The sequence below is a fragment of the Diceros bicornis genome, chromosome 17 (assembly GCF_020826845.1).
Source record: "Diceros bicornis minor isolate mBicDic1 chromosome 17, mDicBic1.mat.cur, whole genome shotgun sequence".
NCBI classification, from domain to species: Eukaryota; Metazoa; Chordata; class Mammalia; order Perissodactyla; family Rhinocerotidae; genus Diceros; species Diceros bicornis.
Window position 1 is genome coordinate 40,453,508 of NC_080756.1, and position 27,098 is coordinate 40,480,605.

General features: G+C 36.1%; 1 protein-coding gene across 1 annotated transcript in view; it reads left to right on the forward strand.

Moving 5' to 3' along the window:
- Positions 1-12,721, forward strand: part of ABCC9 (ATP binding cassette subfamily C member 9) — a 120,092-nt gene extending 107,371 nt beyond the window's left edge. Inside the window, exons 36-40 of the mRNA XM_058558664.1 lie at positions 1,529-1,637; positions 2,989-3,092; positions 5,310-5,443; positions 7,071-7,133; positions 12,209-12,721. Coding sequence (XP_058414647.1) covers positions 1,529-1,637; positions 2,989-3,092; positions 5,310-5,443; positions 7,071-7,133; positions 12,209-12,346 — 548 coding nt within the window. The 3' untranslated portion in view covers positions 12,347-12,721. The remainder of the gene's footprint in view (positions 1-1,528; positions 1,638-2,988; positions 3,093-5,309; positions 5,444-7,070; positions 7,134-12,208) is intronic.
- Positions 12,722-27,098: the final 14,377 nt, after the last annotated feature.

Genomic DNA, 27,098 nt, shown 5'->3' on the forward strand with positions numbered 1-27,098 from the left:
AATGCAAGGAGATAAGTAATCTGCATTTTTAATTTTGATGCATGACTCTTACCATCATCTTCTTAATAACATTGTTTAACGATGTTAAGCACTTTGTGAGGAGGCAACCTTTGCTGTAAAATGCAAGCACGTGTTGACAATATACAAAAATATTTATTCATCCACAAAACTATTAATAATATGATACATGGAAATAATTTAATCTTTGCTTTAGAAACAATATGTCACATTATTTAGTCTATCAAGTGGCCTATAAATAGGCCAGCACATAAGCCATCTTGAATGACAGGGGATCCAGCAGTGTGCTGGACCATCTTTGACCAAGGAAGTGCTTACTATTATTATCTGTAATGACTATGATGATGACGATACTGCTTTACATTTTTATTGTACTGGGCAGTTGATATTATTTAATTTAATCTACACAACAGCTCTTGAGATAAAGAGGTGAGTTTCTGAACAACAAAGTTGAACTGGGGTAATTGCAGTCTCTTTGGGGTTGAGATTCAGGAACAGGGTAAGCATCTGCTGGTGAGTTAGCAGCTTGCTCTTTCCATGGCTCATAATAATATGCAAATACTTTAAGGATTTTCAGTGGGATTTGCATTTTAAGTCAATTACACGATCCAAAGATGATGGACACTTTTCTTTTAAAAACTGTGGTTATGACTGAACCTATTAGATTAGCCTAATGCTCGTGAGTCCAGAAACATCATTTCAGGTCCCGTGTGGACTATCAATGACTAATTCTGTTTTTAATTGCATTAGGCTATTAAGGTTTTAGTAGATCATATATTATTCCTGAAAGAAAGTTTAAGCTAATCACCTTGCCTGCTCTTGAATCTAAATCCAGCTGGAAAAGGGATTCCAGCTACCAAGCTGCCATTCTTCACCTGGCACACTCATCTCATAGGGCAATATTGTCTTTGCACAAAATGATACGATAAAATATATCTATCAAGTTGAGAAGAGGACATCAAGATTGCACAAGTCTCTATAAGTCTATGTACAGTATGGAGAAATTCATTAAAATTTGATGTCTGCATCATAGAATTTACTTTTTTATTTGTAGTATACTATACTGTTCAGTCAACACAGGAGTGAGTAAGACAGACAAAAACCCTTGCCTCCAGGGAGCTTATATTCTAGTTGGGGGCGAGAGACAATAAAAAAGATCAGAAAATGTATATAAAATGTCCTATGAAGGAAAACTAAGCAGGGAACCAGGATCAGGGAATATTGGAAGGAAGAGGACCCACTAATGGAAAAAAAGTACTTCTGGTTTGTATGAATCACATAAACTGAAAAAAAACCTCAAAATCCCTTTATGAGAAAATACCTAAGAAAGAGAAAATATCATCCAAAGGTATATTTTTCTTAGAGAGGTATAATGTTTTTAATACTTAAATGCAAAGCTTCATCTTCTGAATTTCAACCCTGAACTAGGAAAGTACTTTCAATTTGTAAACAAATATTATTTTCCTTGTGATTTTACTGCTTGCCTCTCATTTTTGTTTCTCTCTAACAGGAAAGATTGTCATTGACGGTATAGACATTTCCAAACTACCGCTGCACACACTGCGTTCTAGACTTTCAATCATTCTGCAGGATCCCATACTATTCAGTGGTTCTATTAGGTAGGTGATGTATTCAGCAGAAACCCGAGTGCCTCAGGATTTACCCTTTGGCTCATAGGAGAGTTTTGCTTAGAATTGCTTTTCAGGTAGGTATGAAATGACATTATCAAGATAGTAAGATCAAATATTCTGTCCAACAGTTTGGATTGGGAAACCCTAGAGTTGCTAAATTAACCTATAGAAGCCAATCCTTTATGTCTATAGGAGCTCTTCTCTCTTAGTTTGATTCTACAAAAGTCACTTTTGCCTCTGTATTTGGGGGCAATGATTCTTAGTAGACGTTTCTGAGGTGTTTCACCCTAAAGATAGCCTGCCTGTCTCTTGTACGTCTGGCCTAGCCTCTGCAGATATTGAATTTGGTTAATACTTTGATTCCCCTATCCCTCACAACTTTTATTTCAGCCAAAATTGTTTTTAAGAAGCTGCTACAATCTTCTCCCTGCCTGGTTTGCAGTTTCCCACGGGGAAAAAAAAAAAAGGAAAAGAATGGAAATATCTACTACCTCCTAGGTGCTTTAGATACATTGTCTCATTAAATCCTCAAAGCATTGCTCTAGTGTACATATTATGATCCCCATTTTACAGATGAGGATTTTAAACCTCAGAGAAGCTGTAACTTGCCCAAGTTCATACACTTAGTAAGTGATAGAACTGCGATTCCAAATAAAGTTTGTCTGACTCCATAGTCCACCATGGTATTATCTACCAGATCATCTCTCTCATTTCATCCATTCTTTGTTCTCTCTTGCTTCCCTCCTCCATCCACTTAATTACAAAGAAGTATTTGCCACCTCCTTTTACTGATTACTCCTTGTCTTGAAGAGAAAATGTGTGGAAGATTGCTCGATATTTAATTACAAGTTCTGGATGTATCAAGTTATTTAGCAATACCATAGTAAATTTATATCTCTGAATATATTTATTATGAATACTACTATTGTGGTTAGTGCAGCACAGCTCATCCAAAATAGCATGATATGTTCCCATATAGATTTATGTACTTAGCATCAGTTCTGTAGGAGTATTTTCTAGACACTATTAGAGTTACATTAAACACAATATGAAAGTGGATGAATCCAAGTAATGAATTTTACCACATCTTATCATGCATATAAACTTACTAATTATATCATCAAAACCCATTTTTCATGACGTTAAGGTCATTCATTCATTCATCAAGCATGAATTGAATGCCTGCTCTGTCCTAAGCACTGTTGTAGATACTGGGGATACAGCAGTAAACAAAACAAATAGGACTTACATTTTAAGGAAAGAATAGCGATAAGCAAACATACATAAAAATTCCTTTATTTTTATTTATTGACTAATAAACTGATTTTTTTCCCTACAGATTTAATTTAGATCCAGAGTGCAAATGCACAGATGACAGACTCTGGGAAGCTCTAGAAATTGCTCAGTTGAAGAATATGGTCAAATCTCTACCAGGAGGTCTAGGTATATTTTCTAAAAAATACATTTATTTTTTACATATGCAATTAATTCTACATGTCTCTATCTACATTTTATGCTAGAATCACATAATTCTAGTGTTAAATCCCCTTATATTTAAAATAATCTCCTAAAGGTCATTAGGATACTTCAGAATCTAATGATTTTGCACAAAGTACAACAGGATGAACCGTATAACGTTCGGTTGCATGTGAGCACTTCCAAAATATTCCCATTAATACATTTATATCTTTAGTCTTTTCACCATTGGTGGGTACAGGTCACTTTAATCAGAATATTTCCTTGTGGTCATTCTGTCACGTGATTTACACGTTTACTTACCCTCAGTAAATGGAAAAGGGGACTGAAGAGGCTGTTAGGTTCAAAGAGTGCTTGGTGCCTTTTAGGAGCAGGGGACTTCTCCACATTGGCAGCCATTTTCTTTGCTGCCAGGAGGGCATGTTCCTTTTATTTACGTAACATAATTTTTTTGAAGACATTATTTTCTATTACCTTGCTGCAGTATCAGTTTTGTCACTTGTGTAATGGATGAAACATGCACTCAAACAGGCACTGATATAAATTCAGTCTTAGAGGTAGTACAGTTTCTGGTAAATAACTGATGACAGAACAAAAGAGCCATGTGAATAACAAAAGAACAGCATGATTAATGAAATAACCGAGAGTTCACGAGACAGTCTTTAATTCATAGAAATGAACATCTATGGTTTTGGACTTTTGCTTCCTTAAAATCTGAACTCATTTAAGAAAGCAATCAGGAAGATAATAGTTAGTTGATATTCTAATTTTAATACATAATATGTAGTTGCCAAATTGTTTGTGTTGTTTTGGCATCTAGTTTAAAAAAAATCAGCCTACAAAATAACACCATGTTTATTTGTTAGTTTTTTTGGGAAAGAAGACCTTCTCAAAAACAATACCTTTTATGATTTTAATTAAGTCCCAGGGAGAAGGCATCTCATAAACAAAATTTGAGACAGCATGTCTTTAAGGATAGTTTTATGGACCTTGCCAGTGTCAGACTATGGAAGTAATTCCAGAAGTCTGGATGAACTTTCCTATAATCATTTTTGATGTCTCCTCTGGAGAGCCCAGCAAGTCCACTTGAGAAATTGATAATGTTTATAGACCTTTCTCCCTTGGTATTTAGAGCCCCCCCGTTAATATTTGGAAAGACAGGCAATTACATCATTATAGTCCTCTTCACTAACATGAGAACTGCATGCACCTATTTTGAATCGTGGGCATAGTGTTTGGGGTTATAGTGCAGTGTAAACATCAGGGGATTGTATTTACACTATGTAATTGGACATTGTTTATGCTCATTGTCTTAATAAAGATTACATCCATTGCTTGATAAAGTTCTAGTTCAGGCCAACTCTAGTGAAGAACATTCATCATCCCCAGCATCCTTCTTACTTATTATATAAATTAAAATTTGGAGAATAAATGCATAGCCTCCAAGCGTGAGAAATTATGAGAGTTTGATTCAGTGAGAATAAAATAATGGAAATTTCCCCTCCATTTTCATACTATGAAAAAGTGTTTGAATTATAATAAAAGAGGTATTTTGGAAACAGCATTTATCTGAAACTCACAATAGTAGTTTATGAAATGTAGATGGAAACAAAAAAAGGAAATTATAATAAGGATACATTCATTTATCCATGCAACAGTATTTTATTCAGCTACTAAGTCAGATACCATGGTAAGTGCTGGGGATACAATGATGAACAAAAACAAACCCAGTCTTTGCCTACTTGGAGCTTATAGTCCAGTGGGATGGTATAATGGAAAGAGAATGGGTTTTGGAGTTGAGAATATTCTGTTTCTTATCAAGCTCTACTATAAATGAGCTATGTGATTTTGGGCAAGCCACTTAATCTCTCTGGGCCTTAGATAATTACAGTAAATAATCTCTTGGAAAATTAGATTACATAATTAAATAATCTCCAAGGTCTTCCAGTCTTCAAAATATTTAGCAATATTTTATATCCTACTATAAGGAGGTAATTTACCATCTGTTGTCAAAAATAGGATGGCCCAGGATCATCTTTGCTTTTCACATATGAAATCCTTGCACCAGTACAAAGTGATATCCAGCTAGCTGTTACATGATCTAACCTGTTTTTCACTACTTTGCCCATGGAAAATGTTAGTAGCATTTCTTTAATGAAATCCTTGCTTCTTCCTCTGATTTAGATGCCGTTGTCACTGAAGGTGGGGAGAATTTCAGCGTTGGACAGAGACAGCTGTTTTGCCTTGCCAGGGCCTTTGTCCGCAAGAGCAGCATTCTCATCATGGATGAAGCGACAGCTTCCATTGACATGGCCACAGTGAGTGCATTCTCTAAGCCTTTTAAATTGACGAGTTGGAGAAATGCACATGAAAATTACAATTTATTTTTTCCTGATGGGGTTCTGAATCCTCAGTACTATTATTTTGAGTGTCATCTTATTCATCTCCTTCATCAATGAATGATAGCACATTGAGAATTACAGTAAAGGAGACGCAACACCTGCTTTAGAGGAGTTCCTGTTGCTCATAAACATAAAACAACTTTGCCATCACTTTTTGATAAATTCTCAAAACAGTGAAATTCCAGGGCTCAGTTGATGACAGTACTGTACTGTAGTCAAATATTCAAGTATTATGCCATGGAAGTTCTAAAATGAAGGATACATATCTCTATTTGATAGAATCTACTGATAATCAAAACCAATCATTTCTTTCTAAAGCAATTTGAAGAAGAAGGATTCACTAGAATTAATAATGGCTAGAATTAATAATGGCCTTCTCAATGTATTCATGGTAATAAGCCAGAAACTTTGCCTTTTGAAAGAAATTATTTAAAAGTATCAAATATGTCCAAGAAAGATCTGTTTGCAAGGCTATAATCAAGTGAAGAAAAGGTCACATTAAACCACAAACTGAATGAGCTAGCAATTTATTTTATTCTTATAAAAGTTAACTTCGTATTAAAAGTTTGACATCAGAAAGGACAAAAATAGAAAACATCCACAACCTTATGTTATTTTCTTGCTGTACACTTTAGACTGGGTAAAACTACCTCAAAAAGTGAAACAGTTTCAAGATCATTAAGTGGCCATTATATATGGAGATGCTAATTTGACATGATTTCTTTCTATTAAGTAAGACTAATCCAATAAGGTACCTGTACAAAGTTATATATCCTTCTCAAAGTTAACATAATTTAAAGTAATAAGGTAGTTAGTTCCTAATCAAGCCATTTCACTGAATAAGCATAACTACATCAAAATTACTATTAATTACTAAGGTTTTACAGTATTGGGGATTATTATAAGGATAATACTACCTCAATAGAGGTGTGAGAGAGAGAGAATATGAGAATGATTTGATTGGCAAATAAGCAACTTGATTGGAAGAAAGAACTCTTTCACATTATGTCTTAGGTAATCAAGCTTTCCTCTAGGAAAGCGGTAGAATCTTCACCCAGAACTTCTTTTAAAACGTAATGATAACATTTGTGGTGGGAATAAAAATGGTTTCTGCCCGGAATGTTCTTTTTTGGGTCAAAATCCAAATTGGGGGCATGTATTTCATTTTTTCCCTTTTCTGACCCAAAGGTTAACACCATTTTAGGACTTTATTAGTTTTGAACACATACTGTTTGTGGTATAACTCAAGTGAGCATTTCCATGCCCGTTTGATTTCCTTTTCCTCTTTCAGTTCCCTGGCAATAAATTTGTCAGTCATTTTTGGTTGATCACCGTGTTGTATTTGCATTTTGACGACACCCACAAACCCAGCATGAGCTTGCTGTTGGGGACTGCTCCCTGTTGTCCGTTCTGCGGAAGACTTAGGAGTGGGAGTTATCAGAAGGGATTGGCCGTGGTGGACTCTTGTTCTTGGGGATAAAATATTATGGTGAGAGAAAGTAGTCTAAAGAAAATTCAAACTGACTTTATTTCTTTTCGGCAGGAAAATATTTTGCAGAAAGTGGTAATGACAGCTTTTGCAGACCGCACCGTGGTTACAATAGCTGTAAGTATGGGAGACAGAGTTGATTTACTCCTCTTTGGTTTTTGTTCCAAGAGTCAATAATCTTTTTTTTTGAGCAATTAAAATATATTTATGGTGAATTATGTATTTCTCTGCTAATGTTTCTGTATCTGTGCAAAAAAAAAAAAAAATCCCAAAACAAAAACTCAACTATACTCTGAAAGCCTTTACATTGTTTCTTTCCAAACTGCTCTGCCTACCTCCCCTAAATTACAATGATAGGTCATGACCTGTGCTTTTTCACCAGATACAGATGTAGTTTATTTGGCATAATTCTCTTTTCAGTAATCTAATGGTCTGCTGAACAGTTTCAGAAGCAAAATTCTTACATTTGACTGTCCGTCTGCTGCTATTTATACTTAATTTCTATGTTTTATTCACTTAACTGTTTAAAAAAAGAAGGCAATGGAGATACATCCAAGCTGAGGCAGATACTTCCTCTGACTTTAGGTTGCACCAATCAAATTGAAGAATTGCTTAAATCTTTGTAATTCATGTGACAGCTTACTTAGAATAGGCCCTGGTTTTCTCTCTTCCTCTGCAGAGGGATGGATTCTCGCTCACATTTAGGTTTAATGTTGAACGGAAACTATTGTTTAAATGAATCACCTGGACATTTTCCCTCTTGCTGATTCTCTTCTCTTCTTTCCATTTTTCTTTTCTCTCCAGCACCGTGTCTCTTCTATTTTGGATGCAGGCCTTGTTTTAGTCCTTTCTGAGGGTATTTTAGTGGAGTGTGATACTGTTCCAAACTTGCTCGCCCACAAGAATGGCCTCTTTTCCACTTTGGTGATGACCAACAAGTAGACCGTCATGAGCTACTCTGCCAGTACCCCATCCTCTGGTAGTTATCTTAGCGCCACCCCCTTAGTATCACAAGGCTAAGGCAGTGATTAAGGGGAGGGATGTGGTGACCTAACTACAGGGTATTATTATACAAATCAGCTCAACCAGGTGCTTCAATTACTGTCAGTACCGAATGAGGCACGTGCATATGTTTTCAAATGTATGCATGCAAAAGATGGTACTTTGATGAAAACTTGAGAACCAGATTTGTCTCTATCCTAAGGATCACTTTCACTATTCCTTGGGGATATTTTGTAAATGTCCTTAAAAATACCATATATCTTCCTTACCTGCCCTGAAGATTGCGTTGTTTAAATAATTACTTAAGTTTAACTGTTGAGTAATAGGAGCTATGTGCTTGCGTGCTTGCTTATGCTTCCAATTTTGTGAATGATGCATGGGAGAAAGAGCACCCTTTGAAGTGCAGCTTTTTCAAGGTGGCAGGAAATGGTTCCCCATTAGGGCCCACCTTCTGTACACTGGGCCTAAGTAAAAAAAAGGCCACTTTCACTTTCCCAGTGAAACTCTGTGGTTCCTTCTGCCCTGGAGGAGAGTCACCTGATAACTCATTCATACTTTAGTGTGAGTGATTCACACTAAAGTGTGAATGATTTAATGGGTAAGAGAATTAGCTAACTTGAAAAATAGTTCTCTAATATTTTCAAGAATTTTCTCAGTGGAGAATGTAAGGAGATATTTTGAAGGAGAAAGAACTTTCTGTTGCCCCTAAATAGACAGGTAAAGGTAGAAGGAGTAGACCCGTGTCTACTCAAAAGACTAGTTTTCTCTGTTCTGCATGAAGCATGGTATTGTTGAGTGGTCCCATTTAGTCAAGGCCTGGAAGATTACTTTAGCATAATTTGTATTTTCAACCAAAATATTATGTTCTCTTCTCTGATTTCTGTTTGCCTACATTCACTGAATACTTTTCATAGACCTCGTGTCTGTCACCCATTCTTCATTTCAAGACCACTAATGTGGAGGTGACCACCAGGATACCTCAAGTTCTCCACCCTGGACATACAGGAAGCTGTGGGGAGGATGAAGTACTGTGGACCAACTCCTCTTAAGAGGCTCATAGGAGAGAGGGCACTGCCAACTTGCAGTAGACCCGTTGTAGAATGATCCTCAGCTCTATTAACTATTTTTTCCTTCCCTGCTAAAAGCCATTCTGGTAATTTTGTTAACAACTGCCACTGAAAATTGTGGAATAACTTAAAAAGAAACTTTCTCTGGCTTCTAAAAAGAAGCCCTCATGCACCAAAATAGTGCATGGCATTTATTTATGAAAGCAACTTATTCTTCACTCTTGATTAGATTAATTTCTCCACAGCATTTTGAAAATTTCATCAATTTTACAATTGACACCACACTTTCTCAAACAAAAAATAATTTAGATTAATGAAATAAACACTGGATATATTTATTTTTATTGGCCAAGATTTTCAATGTTTTTATTTTTATTTTTTAAAATAAACATGATTTTAGTATAACAAGGCATTGTTTATAATATTCTATTTATGGATTTAGAGGTCAAATTCTCTTTTTTAACATCTATGATATGCTTATTGAAGAACTAATGTTTTTTGAAGGGAAAATGCACAGCAGCTATTAAACAGTTCATTAACTTGAAGTTTATTTTTTTCTAAATGCATGGGTGTGCAAGTGGCTCTAGTCCTTTCTCAACAATAAATAAACATTATCCTTCAAATTTTGTTAATTCCTAAATATATATCATTGGTTACCAATATTCAGTGAATGATAGGTCTATGAAAATAGTGGTGCTTTGAATCTTCATAATAAATTCCCATTATATCTCTATAAGCTAGCTCAAGTTGATTTCTAGTAAATTTAATTAAAGAGTGTTAATGAAAAGAAAAAAAAAAGAAAATAGTGGTGCATGTTCTAAGCTGCCATCTTGATCATATTCCACATATGTATTTCTTTTCCCCTCTAGTGAGTCCCAACTATGACTGCTCGCTTTTTTGAAAGCATGAACATCGAGACTACCCTATCTACATGGCCCAGGGTACAAGATAAGCCTTTGCCCTGGACAGCTTTAGGTTGGACCTTGGCTTGTTAAACAGATGGCATTTTTAGTTTTGGCACTCCCATCAGCATGCTGATGTTTTGACCTGCAGGGTCCAGGTCCAATATGGTAGCCCGTAGCCACTTGTGGCTAGTGAGCACTTGAAATACAGGTACTCCGAATTGAGAGGTGTTGTAAGTGTGAAATACACACTGGATTTCAAAGACTTAGTACTAAGAGAAGTATGTAAAAGATCTCATTAATAATTTTTATATTGGTTACATGTTGAAATAACATTTTGGCTATATCAGGTTAAAATATATTATTAAAATGGATTTCACTTGTTTATTTGTGCTTTTAAAATGTGGCTCCTAAGAAATTGAAAATTACATATGTCTCACGTTTGTGGCTCACATTATGTTTCTATTAGACAGCACTTATCTCAGCAAGAGTAGCAAAAAGGCCCACTGCACAGATATTTCCCTTGTAAATCTTTATAATTTTTATTTATTTATTTGTTTTCCCCAAAGCCCCAGTAGATAGTTGTATGTCATAGCTGCACATCCTTCTAGTTGCTGTATGTGGGATGCGGCCTCAGCATGGCCGGAGAAGCGGTGCATCGGTGTGCGCCCGGGATCTGAACCCGGGCCGCCAGCAGCAGAGCTCGCGCACTTAACCACTAAGCCATGGAGTGGCCCCACCCTTGTAAATCTTAAAAATAAAAAATAGTAGGGGCCAGTCCGGTGGCGCAGTGGTTAAGTTCACACGTTCTGCTTCTGCGGCCCGGGGTTCACCAGTTAAGATCCTGGGCGCAGACCTACTCACCGCTCCTCAAGCCATGCTGAGGCGGCATCCCACATAGAACTAGAAGGGCCTACAACTAGGATATACAACTATATACTAGGGGCTTTGGGGGAAAAAAAGAGGAAGATTGGCAACAGATGTTAGCTCAGGGCCAATCTTCCTCAAAAAAAAAAAGGAACGAAAGAAAGACATTCAGGACAGCAATGTCTTGGAAGTCAAATGAAGAAAATGGAAAAAAAAATAGTAGTGGCTACCATTTATTATTTGCTGGTATGTGACACACATGATGCTGAATTTTTTTACATGGATTATCTCATTTGATCCTCACCACCATTCTCCAAGGCAGATACTATTATTACCATCGTTTTACAGATGTGAAACTTGAGGCATACAAATTTAAGTTTGTTGCTCAAGATTGCACACCTAACAGGTGGTGAAACAAAAGTATAAGCCAGGTCTAACTTCAGCGACTGTGCTCTTAACCATAGCGATAATAATGGCGGGGGAACACCCTCTGAGGGACCAGATACTCCCTGCGAATGGTTCGATGGCTGGGTGGAAATATCTCACACTTTGAAGTTAATAAATCTGATTTTAATGCTGGTTCTTCTACTTATATCTACATGATCTTCTGATTTTGCTTTACCTCTATGAACCCCAATGGTTTCCCCTATAAAGTGGAGAGAAATAACACCGACATTTGAGGAATGTTCTGTTGATTCACAAGTATGTGTGTAGAGCACTTTAAATGTATAGTATATGCTCAATAACTGGTAGCTTTTATTATTATTAATTACTAACACCAAAGCTTCTCTCCAAAGGGCACCGTGTGGAGAGAACGAGTGAGTGGCAGTGATGTCTAAAGCCTAAGAGATGGCATGTCTAAAGTCCTGGATAATCCATTATAATACTGCATGCCAGAATGGACTTCCCCATGTTGCCTTCCCAGAATCAAACCACTTTCCAGGGTTCTTCAAATTGTGTTAGCTTACAGAATTAGCTGAGACTCTACACAAGAGATAATTTTAGTCTAGACTAAACTATAACCCAAATGGCTCATGATGGCTCTTATTATTATTTAATTATTTGATAAACATTTGCTAGCCTACTTACACTTCCATGAAAATGATGCAACTACTATGTTAGCTACACTCAATTTAATACAGCCCATATAAGACCCAGCCACACTGGCCAGTATTTAAAAGAATGTAAATAAATACTTTAAATAAGAAAGAAAAAGAAGGGCTGTGTTTCTCGTACCTTCTTTCACCCCAAGACAAAGAAATGTCCCTGAATAACCAGTGAAATATGCATATTCCATTGCTTTGGCTTGTACCCTGAAGTTTGTAACAAATACACGTATTCTTTTCACTCACAGCATCGGGTTCACACTATTCTGACGGCAGACCTAGTCATTGTGATGAAGCGAGGAAATATTTTAGAATATGACACTCCGGAAAGCCTCTTGGCCCGCGAAGATGGAGTATTTGCTTCTTTTGTTCGTGCAGACATGTGAAGAGGTTTCTTAAAACGATACATGTATTTAAAATAACGCAGTCATAACCTACTTAATGGATCATTGGCTTGACCTTCGTAAAGCGGCATCTTAAACTTTGACCCATTTTCGTAAAGCTTATTATGTTGTGGAACTTTGTAATTAGTAAGAATATCACTTTATCAATGAATATTGCATTTCCTATATTAACATGTCTTATTCCTAGTTTTGTTTTGTTTTCTAAGATATTACTGCTTAATATATTCATTAAGGATGTTTTTCTAATGATTAAGCCACTTTATCTTTAGGAATACCACATTGTATTAAAACATGTAAGCTACTTTAAGTGGTAAATCAACAGCTGTGTTTTCTCCTAATTTTAAGTCTGGTAAATATCTCTCAGGCACAGAAGTTATATTGAGTATTCAATATTATTATATTCTTATTTGTAAGACTATATTATCATTTTTGTTGGTGTCTCCAGATGCTATTTGAAGAGAATAAAAGGACAGGTTTTGACTCAGTTAGAAAGTGAAACACTCAAATTCATTATCTACTGTATGAGAATATTTTCTGTATTCATTAGTAATACTGATGTGTCCTTTGGCAGTCTCCTTTTTTCATCTTAATTGTTTCCTGTCACCAAGAAGTTATCACATTTATAGTAGTTCTGTAAAGCCAAAGCCTTAACTAGAAAGATCATGAAAACAGTTTGGATATTTGAAAAATTGTACTCAAGTTTCCGTTTTTCCCTGTCTAGTAAGGAAAGAGTTCTTAAGATATCACACATAATGTGCCTTTTCCAGAGTAATTCAAAGTCATTTCAAAGAGTAATTAGGTTCAATCCTTCAGTGGCAGGCCAGCTAAAGCTTTCTATGGTTTAATTCATCATTAGATGTGGTTATGATCCTGAGCTCTAAAATGCCACATTATTCAAGATTCAGGAGCATAGACAGGTGGTCTTATTTGCACAGGATATATATATATATATATATATATATATATATATGTATACCATATATGTATCAAGTATCTATTTCCATCTATTTCTAGGTGGAAGACTGTACTTCTTTTAGACATTTATGCCCAGTGGTGTCACACCTGTATACATTTGCTTTTGTTCTAATTTTAATGTGCATGTAAAAAGTGTATCAAAAATGTTATTCTAATTTTAATGTGCATGTTAACAGTGTACCAAAAATTGATAGGATACGAATGCTATGTTTTGCTTAAATGTAAAATAAATTTAAAAATACCAAAGGTTACCTTCACTGTCATGCTAGCAGCCAAAGCTTTCTACTACAATTCTGTACCCATCTCATCTAAATATCATTGATTTTCATATGAGGATCTGCATGCATTGTAAGATTTTGAAGAATTATGATTGATGGAAAAAGAGAATTTACACTCCCTCCCTTTAGTTCTTGTGTTCAGTTTATTGTCTTGGGTGTTCACTCCTGGAAAATCTGTAATACTTGTTTATCCAGAATATATAACTGGGCCTTCTGAATACAGAGCCCTGATGGTTTACCAAAAATAAGTTCCACAAGGATGGACAAAAATGTTCTATGTTATTTAGCTTAAATTGTCATGCTTCGTTGTATATATAAAACTTCATTGGGAGAAAAATCCTCTTATTGCTTCCTGAAAGCTAAAGAGAACAGAATCAGTAACTGATAACTTGATCTTGAAAATATTTTCTAAAAATTCAACCAGTCTGCTCAAAGTATCGCTGGCATGCACATGTTTTGTAGGGCTGAATTTACATGATGCTTATTACTGATTACTGATGCTTGTTACCTCATTCTCACAGAGAAATGGGGATTTACCCATAGAAATAATCCCTCACAATATATGTAAATTATACTGCTATATAGGCAACATCAGCAGAAGCATATCTAATTACACTAAAGTGAGAATCATGTTTAACATTCTTACACCCAAGTGGTTACTGGTTCCTTCATAACTTTTAGTCACTTAAGTTGAGTAAGTGTTTAATTGTTTACAAAACTAAATTGACTGAATAAAGTCAGGGGTGTTTTTTTAATTGTTTAACCATTTATTATGTTATATGTATTATCTATTGACTATAGAAATGATTTATCTTGAATAATTTTTTACTAAAGAGGTACATATCTATAAAAGAAGAGCAGCATAACCAAATCAAATTTATATGTACAAATTTTACATTTAATTAACCAAATCACTTTTACAAGTTTTAATTCCTTAATATTTGTTAAAAGCAATAAATGCATAGGCTTTATATTAAAATAACAAGGTTACTGATATCGAGAGAGAAAAAATCTCTCTCTTAAATGATTGTGTATCCTCTACTTTTATACTTGCACACATGATCCATTTAAAAGTCAACTTAGCTCTCAATTAGATACCAGAAGACCATTCTAAGTAACTGATACTTGAGATCTGGGACCATGTCTTGTTTGTCTTTGCACCCTTGGTACTTAATACAAGTGCCTGGCCCACAGTAGGCCCTAATAAGTATAGTTAATTGATCCATTGATGAGTTTCACAGCTAGCCATTTGCCTATAACCATGGGTTATTCTCTTCTCTTTCTGTGTTGTGTTTATTCTACTGTGAAAATATATTGGCTTGGTGTTGTATAATAAATTACTCTTTTTGTTTACTCAACTAAAGAGGATGATTATTCTTTCACTTATAATACAATTGGGTATCAACGAGGACTGATCAATAGATGTAAATCAACACCAGTTGCCAAGACAATAGCTGACTCTGCTTTGACGATTTGGTTTCATATTTGCCACTGTCATGCACTTCATCAGTTTTATATATAGGCCTCAGGGAAGTTTCCATTAAGTAGAACAGCTATATCAATAAATTTTATTACATCTCTAATTAAATAGCTGGATGTCTGAACTTTTTCCTGTGTTTATCGATCAATTTTTCTGGTTGTCTTTCAATATATCTTTTATCACTTATTTTGTACTACATTCTTTGGAGTTCTGTGAGTTATAGTACTACGATAATTCCCTTATTGCCCCATTATCCAAAGTTAAATTCAGTCTTCTAATTTTAGCCTTTTAGCATCAGAAACAGTAGCCAAAATGTTGTATCCTGTAATTTAAGTTCAATTTTTTCTTTAGTAACTACATATCATTTACAACAGATTTTCTCAAGCATTAGTAGGAGTCACCTAGCTCAAACTCTCCAATGAAAGGGCTTCTGTCTGTATTGGTAGCAAATGCCTCCAGATGAGATTCATAATCGGCTAAGTGTGGGAATCACTGGTCTACCTCAGTCACCATCCTAGCTTCTCTTTATTATGCACAACATGGAGCCATAAAATCCTGAAGGTGATTTTCACATGCTTCCTATCTTTGCTGACACTACCTTACATGGGATTTCTAAAACAAGCCTCTCAGGGTCATTGAATGAACTGCCTTAGTTCCATCATAAAGGAAACAGTTAAATGAACTGAATCTTAGCTGAAACGATATAAACAGGGACTCTGAATGCTCTTTTCTTACGTTTCGTGGTTTAATCAGCAATATGTGATCTAAGAGGAACATGTATCACAAAGATGCAAAGCTTTTTTTCCCACATCTGATTGAGCTATTGAATCATTTGCACATTATTCTGCTGAATTTTAATTCATATTTCCCAATGTTCACAGTACATAAATATGACCAATTTGGGTAGGTTTTACTATTAATGTTTCACCATAAGGAAAGAAGATAAATTATCTGTGATGATTATTCCCCTCTCCACCTTCATATTTTTTCTGCAGGTGTTATTGCTGACATATGAAGGTTGATGTCTTCATTCTAAATGTCTACTACACAGCATTTAAATGATTTGTAGTGGCAAATTTCCCTTAGCCATTCCCACTGTGGTCACCAACACCCTATTTCTAAATTGACAAAAGATCAAGGGAGCCACACCTGGAGAAATGAGTTCATTGGCTCTAAGAAGAATGTCCTCTGTAATCTCAGTGCCAGCAACCATCACAGACCATCTCCCATTATACACTACATATTAATGACAAAGAGCTTTATTTTCAGACCATTATTTTTATCACTTAATCTGTCCCCTTCATAAAATAAGTAACTTGTTCATATAAAGCAACAGTGCAACAAAAGTTATTGCTGCTTCATTCCCATTTTCCTCTTAGAGCTACAGTGTGTGCTATTTATGTACATTATCAGTTATTATTAAGTGAAAGACTACTGACCTTTAATATTATCAGGGCCAAGTGGATTTAGGCCAGTGCTTCCATATCTAGGAATTTGCTCTTTGACTCATAGCAGTTGGGGCTTTGTTCCAACACTGGTTAAGTAAAGAGCAATTTTTAAAAATTCCTAATTTCCTTCTTTCAGACACCCAAAATGTTCATCAATCCTTTGAATGTAGACAGAAACAGAATCCTCAACTGTATGAACCCATTAAAGTGTATGGCTAACTCTCTCTCACAGGTTACAACCCGTCCTCCAACCCCTCAGTACATGTGCGTGCCTCCCCACATACACACATGTATGTGTGCATACACTCACATTTTATCTTACCTTGTTGCTTTAAAGAAGAGTAGGGTTGCTATGAATCTTTACATTACATATTAATACAATGCATAGATAATTCAAATACAGGTGCTTAGAATGGATGGCATAAAGAGAAGTGCACTGGGTTACAGTGAGCCGGCTCTTTTTAGTTCAACAAAGGGATGACAATGGTTGTCATGAAAGGTAGTGAACTGGGCATCTATGAAAGGTGGTTGTCTCCCTACTGAGGGATGCTGCATGAAAATAAACTTTGGTTATTTCATCTTGATTGATAATTTGTTGACTGTCTGTGTTCACCTTCAGGTAACAAAGTGTGATTCAAGGAAATTATTTGTCAGGGTAGTACAAAGCTTTGTGGTATATTAAAAATAGTATAAAATCTTCTGAAATAACTAACTTTATTGTATTTACTTTACAAGTAAGGAAACTGAGGTTAGGAATTAAATGAATTACCCCCAAATCATTGATTTAAAGTCTGTCTGATTCCAGAGATGGCACTTTACATACCACCAGGCGATGGGAATGAAGAGATGGGGGTGGTATTGAAAGGATACACCTGCATTAGAATCTAGAAAAAGCAGGATTATTAGGTCTCAGGAAAAGTGAGGACTGGGCCAGGTCTAGGGACCTTTCTAGGGACAGTCCGCTCCCTCAATTCCATTTCTCTGCCTCAAGCTTCTCAGCTTCCTTCTGCTCTTCTGTGCATTCTATCCCTCTGTCCACCTCTCTCATCTTGCGTGCAGCCTTTATGAACTACTCCTATCTCAGATGAAATCTTCTAGCACTTGGGGCCACAACTATCACCACTTCTCAGATTGTCTATTTCAGTGTGTCAAGCAAGGACTCTCCTTTGTCCAGCTCACCTTTTTATCTTATGTGTGACTGGACAATTTTGCATTACTTCACTTTGGGTCAGGGATCGACTTTTGGTCTAAGAAGCTGTGGCCAGATACTATATGCCAGTTGAAAGTAATGCCTTATGCTGAGGAAAACGTAACACAGTCTGGAGAGTGACATGAAAGCAAGAATACAAACCCAAATCACAACGAGTAGTTCCAGAAAAAGAGTGATGAGACTGGGCTGGCTACTGATTATTTTCCTTTGAGAGAAAAAACAAAAAAATTGGAGGGAGGGAGAACCATTCTTCAATCACATAAGCACGAAAGTGAGCTGGTTGACAAAACCCCTTGGAGATTCCTCACTTGTTCCCACACCCTACCTTTGCTCCAGAGAGAGGGCAAGTCCAAAGAAAGATGTAATTTTGTTTCAAACAAGAAAACAAAACAAAATCTCCTGCCATAGTAGTCACCTCCAAGTACTGACTTTTTAAGCCCAACTTTTATTTCCCTGTGGGAATGATTGCATGATACATAGCCTGTGAAACACTTTCTCACAACCACCCATTCAAAACACCCACCTAGAATAGCACTACCCCACCCATTTTAGGATCCCCGACACATAACGACTATTACAAGCATACTTTAGATAGAGGCACCGGTTTCTCCCACTGACCTGTCACTCTCAGACACTTCCAAGTGCCAAGTCCTTGGCCGAGGACCTGAATTTGTTGTGTCCTTGACAAACTGGGAAAGAGAAGGTAGCAAAAGGCAGTGATCTGGGGTGACAAGATTTAACCTGAAAATAGGAGCTTCTCTTCTTTGTTTCCACTTGACTCAACTTCTAGCATATATCAAATGCAGTAAAATATTATATTAGAAACACAAGGCATCTAGGCTTCTGGCCAAAAATGTAGGGAAAAAATTAGCAAGCCTAATATTTCATGGGAAATTCTTGGCTTAAATAATAGTTTAATAAAGCTTAGCTACGTGTGCCAATAAAGCACAGAGATGACATAATGATTTATGATTTAAATATCATACAATCTCTGTAACGTCTAGTACTGTTTTGTATCGAACAACATGAGAGAAGCAAAATCACAGGTGAACAGAAGAGAGGAGCAACGTGAAATCAATTCAGATATCAGTAGAATGCATGATGCATAAACCATCTCATTAAAGATCTGATGAAAGGATAATAATAGCTAACAAATATTGAGCAGATATGATATGAGCCTTATAAGTGTAATTCCATTTAATTTTGACAAAAATTCTATGAGGTAAACATTATTATTCCCATTTTATAATTGAGGTTCAGAGAGGATAACTTGCTCAAGGTTTAGTGTAACTGAGATGCAAACTCAGGCAATCTGACTTCAAGACCCACACTTGTAGCCATGTGCTATGCTAGACTAACGATAAATTAGCAAATTGGTTAACTTCTCTTGGGAATAAATGATTTATATGATACGTGATATATAAGAAAGAATAATTATGAACATCTATGTAGAATATACTGAAAAAGGAACTAGACCAGGAATTAGACCTGAGTTCTAGTCTTGGTTCTATCACATATTGAATGTATGGCTTTAGATTTATTAATTGAAGTCTGAGTTTTCATTTCCTCATTTGCAAAAAGGAAGACAAAAAGGCATGATAACATTTACCCTGCTGGCCTCATTGAGTTTTTGTGAATCTCAAATTAAGTGATGGTGAAACGACTTTATGATTTGAAAAGCACATTCTGACACGAAATGTTAGTTTTGGGAACCCAATATGTATATGACATCTTAATAGTATTTTGTGAGATTTTCTTAAAGTCACAAAATAAGCTTTTTCTCTCTTAAAAAACTTTGATATATTGGGCCGGCCCCGTGGCGCAAGCGGTTAGGTGCGCATGCTCCGCAGTGGCGGCCTGGGGGCCGCCAGTTTGGATCCCAGGCGTGCACCGACGCACTGCTTGTCAGGCCATGCTGTGGTGGCGTCCCATATAAAGCAGAGGAAGATGGGCACAGATGTTAGCCCTGGGCCAGTCTTCCTCAGCAAAAAGAGGGGGATTGGCAGATGTTAGCTCAGGGCCGATCTTCCCCCCCCCAAAAAAAAAAATTTTGATATGGTTCCAACTTTACAATGGTGAGATGATATATTCAGGCCAAGATGGTATATAAAATGGCTCCAGAACATTGATATCCCTGTGGTTCTGGAAAGGGCAAATGCAAAATCAGTCTGTTGGGGTACAACCTAGATCTCCTGGGGAGGAAAAAATAAAATAAAATTTACTCACATTCAAAATTAAAACCACATGAGGAAACAAACCACCATGATGGGAATCAAGAGACACAACAAATTGGAATATTAGCACAAGAACTAGAAACAATATAACAATCTACAAGAGATTTTAAAATATGTAAATATGTATGTTTGTCATTAAGCATGTGAAAATGTGCTCAACATCATTTTTCATCAGGAGTATAAATAAAAAGTGCAAATAAAAGCAGCTACCTACCCACTAAAATGACTAAAACTACAAAGACTGACAACACCAAGCGTTGGTGAAGCTGGAACTCGCATGGGCTACTGAGGGGAGTGTCAATGGCACGACCAGCATGGAAAACTGGCGGTTTCTACTGAGGCTAACTGTGCGCCCATACCGGAACTCAACAATTCCACCCCTGGGGATGTACCCAAGAGAAATGAGTGCCTACGTCCACAGAAAGACTGGTACAGAAATGTTCATAGCAGCTTTATTCGTAATAGTCAAAAAAACCCCCAAACAGCCCAAATGCCCATCAACAGGAGGATGGATAAATAAATGGTGGCTTGTTCACACAGTGAAACGCTATTACTGGTATATAAACCGACATGGCCAAATCTCAGAGATAAGATGTTGAGAAAGAAGGCACTAAACAGTACCTACTGAATGATTCCATCTACCCAAAACTCAACAACAAGCAAAACAAACTGATGAGGAAATAAGCCACAATAGAGTTAGCTCTGGCAAGGAGCAATTACAGCCTGGAAAGGAGCAGGAGGAAATCTTCTAGGATGATAGACATGTTTTATATCTTGATCTGTGTGATTTGTGGTGGTGGTTATATAATTGTATACACAAGTTTAAAAAAGTGGGAAAAAGAGCAAATTAATTTAAAATAACCAAATAGAACTTTTAGAAAAGAACAAAAGTTACTAAAATTAAAATTAAAAATTCAATGGACAGAGTAAACAGCAGTTAAGCTTAGATGATGAGAGATTTCTTTCCATTGGAAACACATCTAGAATGTACATAGAATGCAGTACAGAACAAGCTGATAGAAAGTATGAAGAACGGTTAGAAGATGTGGAGGATAGAATTAGAAAGTCTGAAATAGGGTTCTCAGGGGGAAAAAAGAGATTCAAAGAGCCAAGAACTATTCCTAAAAAATTCAGACTCAGACGATTTCAAAATTATTGCACTTTCAAGGAGTACGTCAGTCCCTATTCTATATAAGCTATTCCAGTTCACAGAGAAAGAATATGCATCAATTCTTTTTACAAAGACACATAACATTTATCCAAAACCAGGCAGAGATAATACAGAAAGAATAATTCAGACCAATTGTGGTTATAAATATTTATGCAAAAATCCAAAAATATTAGCAAAAACAATCCAGCATTATACTAAAATAGTAATTCACCATGACCAAGTGGAGTTTACTTAGGAATGTAAAAATAATTCAACATTTTTTAAAATCTAGTGACTTAATTTGCCATATCAACTGGCCAAGAAAGAAAAAAAGATCACTTTGGTATTTGCTAAAAGGGCATTTTATGTAATTCATCATCTATCATTGATTAAAAAAAACATAGAAAAGTAGAAAAAGCACACTACCTTAAAATGATAACTATGTAAATTATATATTCCGGAAGCATTTTCTCAAAACCACTAAGAAGAAAAGCATGCCTGTTATCACCAGTATGATTTACTATTGATCCGAAAACACTAACAAATGCAGGTTAAGAAAAAAATAAAATAATAAATAATAAATTAATTAAATACAAATTAAGGAAGTTGTGTCAAAGTTAAATTATTTGAGAAAATATTACGTTTTAAGTGTCATTGGTCTGTGTTAAATCCTTTACATACTCACCTCAGTTAACCTATCCAACTCTGAGAGGCAGATGTTAGTGTCTTCATTTTACAGAAGTAAATTGAGGCTCAGAGTAATTAAGTATGTTGCTCAAAGCCACCAACCAAGTAAATGGCAGAACTTGTAATTTATTCCACATCTTTCTGACTCTAAAATTCTGTGAACTTAAAAGATCATAGTATATTTCATATATCTTCCATAATTCCTCAATTTTTTAAAAAACCATTGACAAATCCATAATAAATTTCTGTAGGCTTACAGAGAGGAGACCATTTTATTACCCCATTTATTCTAACAATAAGTGAGGTAATTTGACATTTTAAATTAGCAACAAATATCAAATATTTAATTCTAGTATGAACCTGTTTAGAAAAATGTCCTTGTGGAAGCTTTTCTGGCACACATAATTTTTTACCTAAAGGAAAATTCAGGTCATTTAATAGTAGAAAAAGAGTTCCTGGCAAATGATCATTGGGGCCAATGAGTCTAAATATTACTTTAAAACTTTCAACCTCTATAATCCCTTCTGCAGCTGGCATTTTTGAAAGGTGGCAATAAGGAGTCACCCTACAGAGTTCTGGAAAATGTCAGGTTTCTCTTTCCAAGTACCACATGAGTCACTGATTTTTCAAAACATTGACGTGAAAGCTTAGCAGTAGATCAGGACATTGTTGGGAACCGCCCTTAACCTAAGAGCGTCAGAAAAGCCTGTGGAGAGTTCCTATAGCAGGACAGATCCCAGAATCATACAAACTTGTCTTTCTTTGGCACGAGAATATCAAGGCATAATTTCAAGGTCTGGAAAAATGAACAGTGACAGCCGCTATTCCTCATCTTCTCTTGGAAAAATCCCTACGAGCTTTATTTAGTACTAGCATTTTGTGCACTACCGGCTGCAAAAAATGACCACAGGTACTCTTTAGTTGATTGAAGGAACCACTTTTCTCTTGGAGACACTATTATAGTACAACAGACATGTTGGTTTCCTGGGTCCTTATTTTATTACCAGCGTCTTGGCTGACTCTCTTCCAGTCCCCGGTATCTTGATTAAATTCAAGAGTTGAAGAGATGCCAGTACAAGTATTGGTTACTTAGCACTCTGAAGGTTAGTGAGGTCTCAAAAATAACACATTATAAAATGATATTATTGTGTTTTCTTTTCTAAGTATTAGATTAGGAAAGATTGTTAAATAATAGTTAAAGGTATCTGTGGGTCTATACCTCCCCCACTTCCCCCCTCCACACCCAGCTCTGAGATCTTTTTGACCATCACCAAGCTAAAACCAGCCCTAATATATTAGTAAGAATAGACATTTATTAAGTACTTATCATGAGCCAGTCACTATCCTAAGCACTTTATGTGGATTGTGTCATCTTGTCCCCATAACAATTCTATGAGTTTCTTATGCCTGAGTGGACAAGAGAATCTCCAGGGGAACTTTTAAATGTGCTTTATTTTATTAGAAGTATTTATACCTTCTCATTAAAGATACTTTCATTTGGGGGCCAAAGATCTTATATCTTATTCTATCCTTGCTCAATAAACTCCTAGAGGGGAATAAATTAATGTAACCAGAGGTTTCTCATGTAGCTGGACCATGGATTAACAATCATCCCTTTGAGATAGCGTCCCAGTGAGAAAAGTATAGGGTTTGGGATCAGATGTTTTGAGTCTGTGGTAACTTTCCACCTACTAGGTATTTGATTTTAGGTAAGTCATTTAGCTATACTCTAATCGACTCGTGCGTAAAATGAAGAAAATAACCTACCGTACAGATGTCTTAAGGATTAGGTCAATGTTTTTCATAGCCTCGGAAATGCAGACTCTCAATCTTCATTCATTGGGTAAATGGAGAGATGGCCAGATCAATGAATACACTTCCTATTTTTCCCATTTCGTCTCCTGCTTTTCCTCTTCTCCATTCGATATATTGATCTTGTTTCTATTCTTCAAACATATCAAGTCACTTTCTTTATCCTTGTTCTTGAGCTGCCCAAACCACTCTTTCCCCAGTTGATCACTTGGCTGATTCTTTTTTCAGATTTCGCCTTCTTAAAGAGGTCTTTTCTGAACTCTATGAAAAATTGTCAATCTCTGGCCCCCATTACCTGCAATACTTATCTTGCTTTATTTTCTTCATAAATCTTAACGCTATTGATAATCATGTAATGCATTACTTGTCTTGTTTGCTAACAGCTTCCTCGCCAACAATGCCTTGGAGCAAGGAATTTGTTTTGTTCACTTAGATATATATTAAAAGGTAGTGATTATCGTTAACGATCCCCCCTTCTTGACTTGCTGATTCACACCTGTGAGCTGGCATAAGTTTGAAGAGTTGAGCATGCAAGCTGGATGGAGGTCTTTTTCATGAATGGTTCTGACGGATATCCTTGAAGAAAAGGGGTGACCTCATTTAAAGGAAAGCGAGGCTTTTTTGCACATAAATAGGTATATATCTCAAAAAGAAATGTTCTCTGAGTTCCTTGGAATAGATAAGGAAGAAGAGTTATATTGTCATTCCCATTTCACGACAACTCCAAAAAAGTGAATTTATAACATGCTGTTTTGATTACTAGTTTATGTAACAGTTTTATTAAGCTGATTTCAAAGCAGTATGTTCCAAAGTGGTTTATATGAGGACACTAATAAAGCAGCATACCAAGAAAATAGACCAACTGTTATTTGGGCTGCTAACATGAATCGTTTCCATTGTCATTTTGAAGACTCTCCAAATTGTTACGTCTAATACGGCTCAGGAAATCCAAGAGTTCAAAATTCACAAGTTGAGTCAAAGGCAAGATCGTCAAATTCGAGGACTTCACCCTTTATCTCAAGCGTAATTTCAAGGACTTCACTGATTTGTATTTGATATTCAAAGCAGCAGACAATTGGGAAAAGCATCAGCCGAATACTTTCTTTGCTTGTTTGAAGGCACCTGACAAACTTTGTTTCTTAAGAGAATGAGAATTGCAGAAACTTCTTTATCCTCAAATAAAATGCTCATAGGATCTAAAAGGAACCTGACAGATGTTGACTTACCAGTGAACAGACATCTTTGAATTGCTTCCCAGTCGTATACATTTCTCTGGTATCCAATATGAGCAGATTCTAACAGGATACCTGAATAGTCAAGAAAATCATAGGATTTAAAAAGTCAGCTCTGACCGAAACTTATTACTGGTCTCCTCTAGGAGTAGCGAATAAATAAGTCACTCCTGAAAGCACAATTAGGAAAATTATAGAACAGTTAAGAAAACACATGTAACTTTTAGCAGACAACGGCAAAATAGTGATTAAATAAGTAGACCAACAAAATCAGCCTGAAGTAGTAAATGTGTTCTTGAAAAATTAATTGATTTCCTTCACAGATTTCTCAGAAGTAAATTTAAATGTTCACTATTTGGACCCTAATATGAGAAGAGGAAGATCAGAAGGGGGAGGACTTAGAGATCAATCAATAATAAGTATTTATTAACCAGCTACTGTGTGTCTAGAAAGACCTTTGTGAGATACAGGTAGGTCTCCATTAAGCTCAAAATAAAGTTGTAAAGAGAAACATAGCCAGCAAACGTCAAGTTTAAACAAGTTTAAGTATTGCTGACCTGGAGTGGTTAGGGGAGTTGCTGAGGAAGGAAGGAACAGAGAGTTCAAAGGGAGGAGAATGTTAGGGTGATGAGAGAGGGGAGACATGATAAGTAAGGGAATCTTTGCAGACAGGAATGGCCATAGACGTTAGAGATCTCCAAACTTCAGGTTATCTATGTGGGTTCTGAGAAATGGTTGCAAGAGAGAAACACCATGTTGCAAGCACTTCTTTCCTTAATTTGGCAAGTATTTATTGAGTACCTACTTCTAGGAGCTAGGAACAATTCCAGTCACTGGGTTTGTAGAAATAACAAACAACTTGCCCTGATGCAGTTTCCACACAGTGCAGAAAAACTAGCTAAAGAAAAAAGACATAAAGGGTGGGTTAAAAAAAAAAAAATCGGGAAGGCAATGGAAAGAGAAAAGAAAAAGAAAATCTGTAATATTTTTATAGTACACATGTTTCATGTTTTTTCTAAATGACTGCTATTTGTTTTGAGGCATTCTATTGTCAAAATTTTACTTAGTGACTTCTTGTTGTTTATTATGTGTATTCTCAGTGACCTTATTTTGAATTAACCAATGTAAATTATTGACTAGTAAAAACTATGGTATAGCTTGTCATTTCAAAAGTCAAAACTTGACTTAAAATTGCATGTTTGGAAGGATATATCTCCTTAGGAAAAAAAAATTGAGTCCTAAATACACATTACAGCAAAAGAACAGAATTTTCATAGGAGTCAGATATGGATTTATGCATTGCAAATCTTCTCATAATTTTCGTCAGCAGTTAATCTCTTCTCACTCTAATTTTTCTACTCTTTCTCTGTCACTACAACAAACATCACAGTCACCTCCGACTTTTTCCTTTTCCAATACTAACTCTGTGTAACACTCCTTTTGTGTATATTTGTATATTGCCCACTGACATTGCCTTTTAGCCTCAGATCTCATTTCTTCTCTAATTAATGTAATAGTTTCCAGAGTCCCTTTCTGCCAGTCACAGAATTTTGGCGCCTGAAGGGATTAGAAATGCAACTCTTAAAGCCATCATAGTCTCTGCTTCCTGATCCATCCTCCTAAAGCAGGCTCTTATTGTGTTGTTCTCTAATCAAAATTTTTCCATGACTTACCACTTACCTATTGAAGACTGTCCAGACTTCTTTGTTGAGCATTTAAGACTGTCTGCATTTTTTTTCAAGGCCTCAGTATGTTTTTCAACCTTACCTTTTCCATTCATTGACGCAAAAGTATTTTTTGAGCACCTCCGTAATTTGAGCTGTGCTAGAGGCTTATGATACAAAGATAAGCCACAGCTCTGCCCTCAGTTTCACCCAAGTGGGGGCGGAACAAGCGCACGAATAACCCATGTGTTGAGAAGAGTGGTGACAGGCTGCCCAGGGAGCATTGGACTCAATCCTCCCATCCTGCTATCTTGCTGACGTTGACCTCATCATTGCTGATTAAATTAGTTTCTGTTACTAAAACATGGCCCACTCTTGTCAATACTCCATAACTTTGTTCATGATGTTCCCTCTCTGTGGAATGTCTTTTCTCTGTTTCTCCATACCCCCAATATATCTGTTTTTCAAAGACTAGATCAGGTGCCACATAATCCGTGAAGTTTTCCTCAGTCTCAATATCTCTCATTTGAATTCCCATGGCACTTGAGTTATATTTCCTTTCTC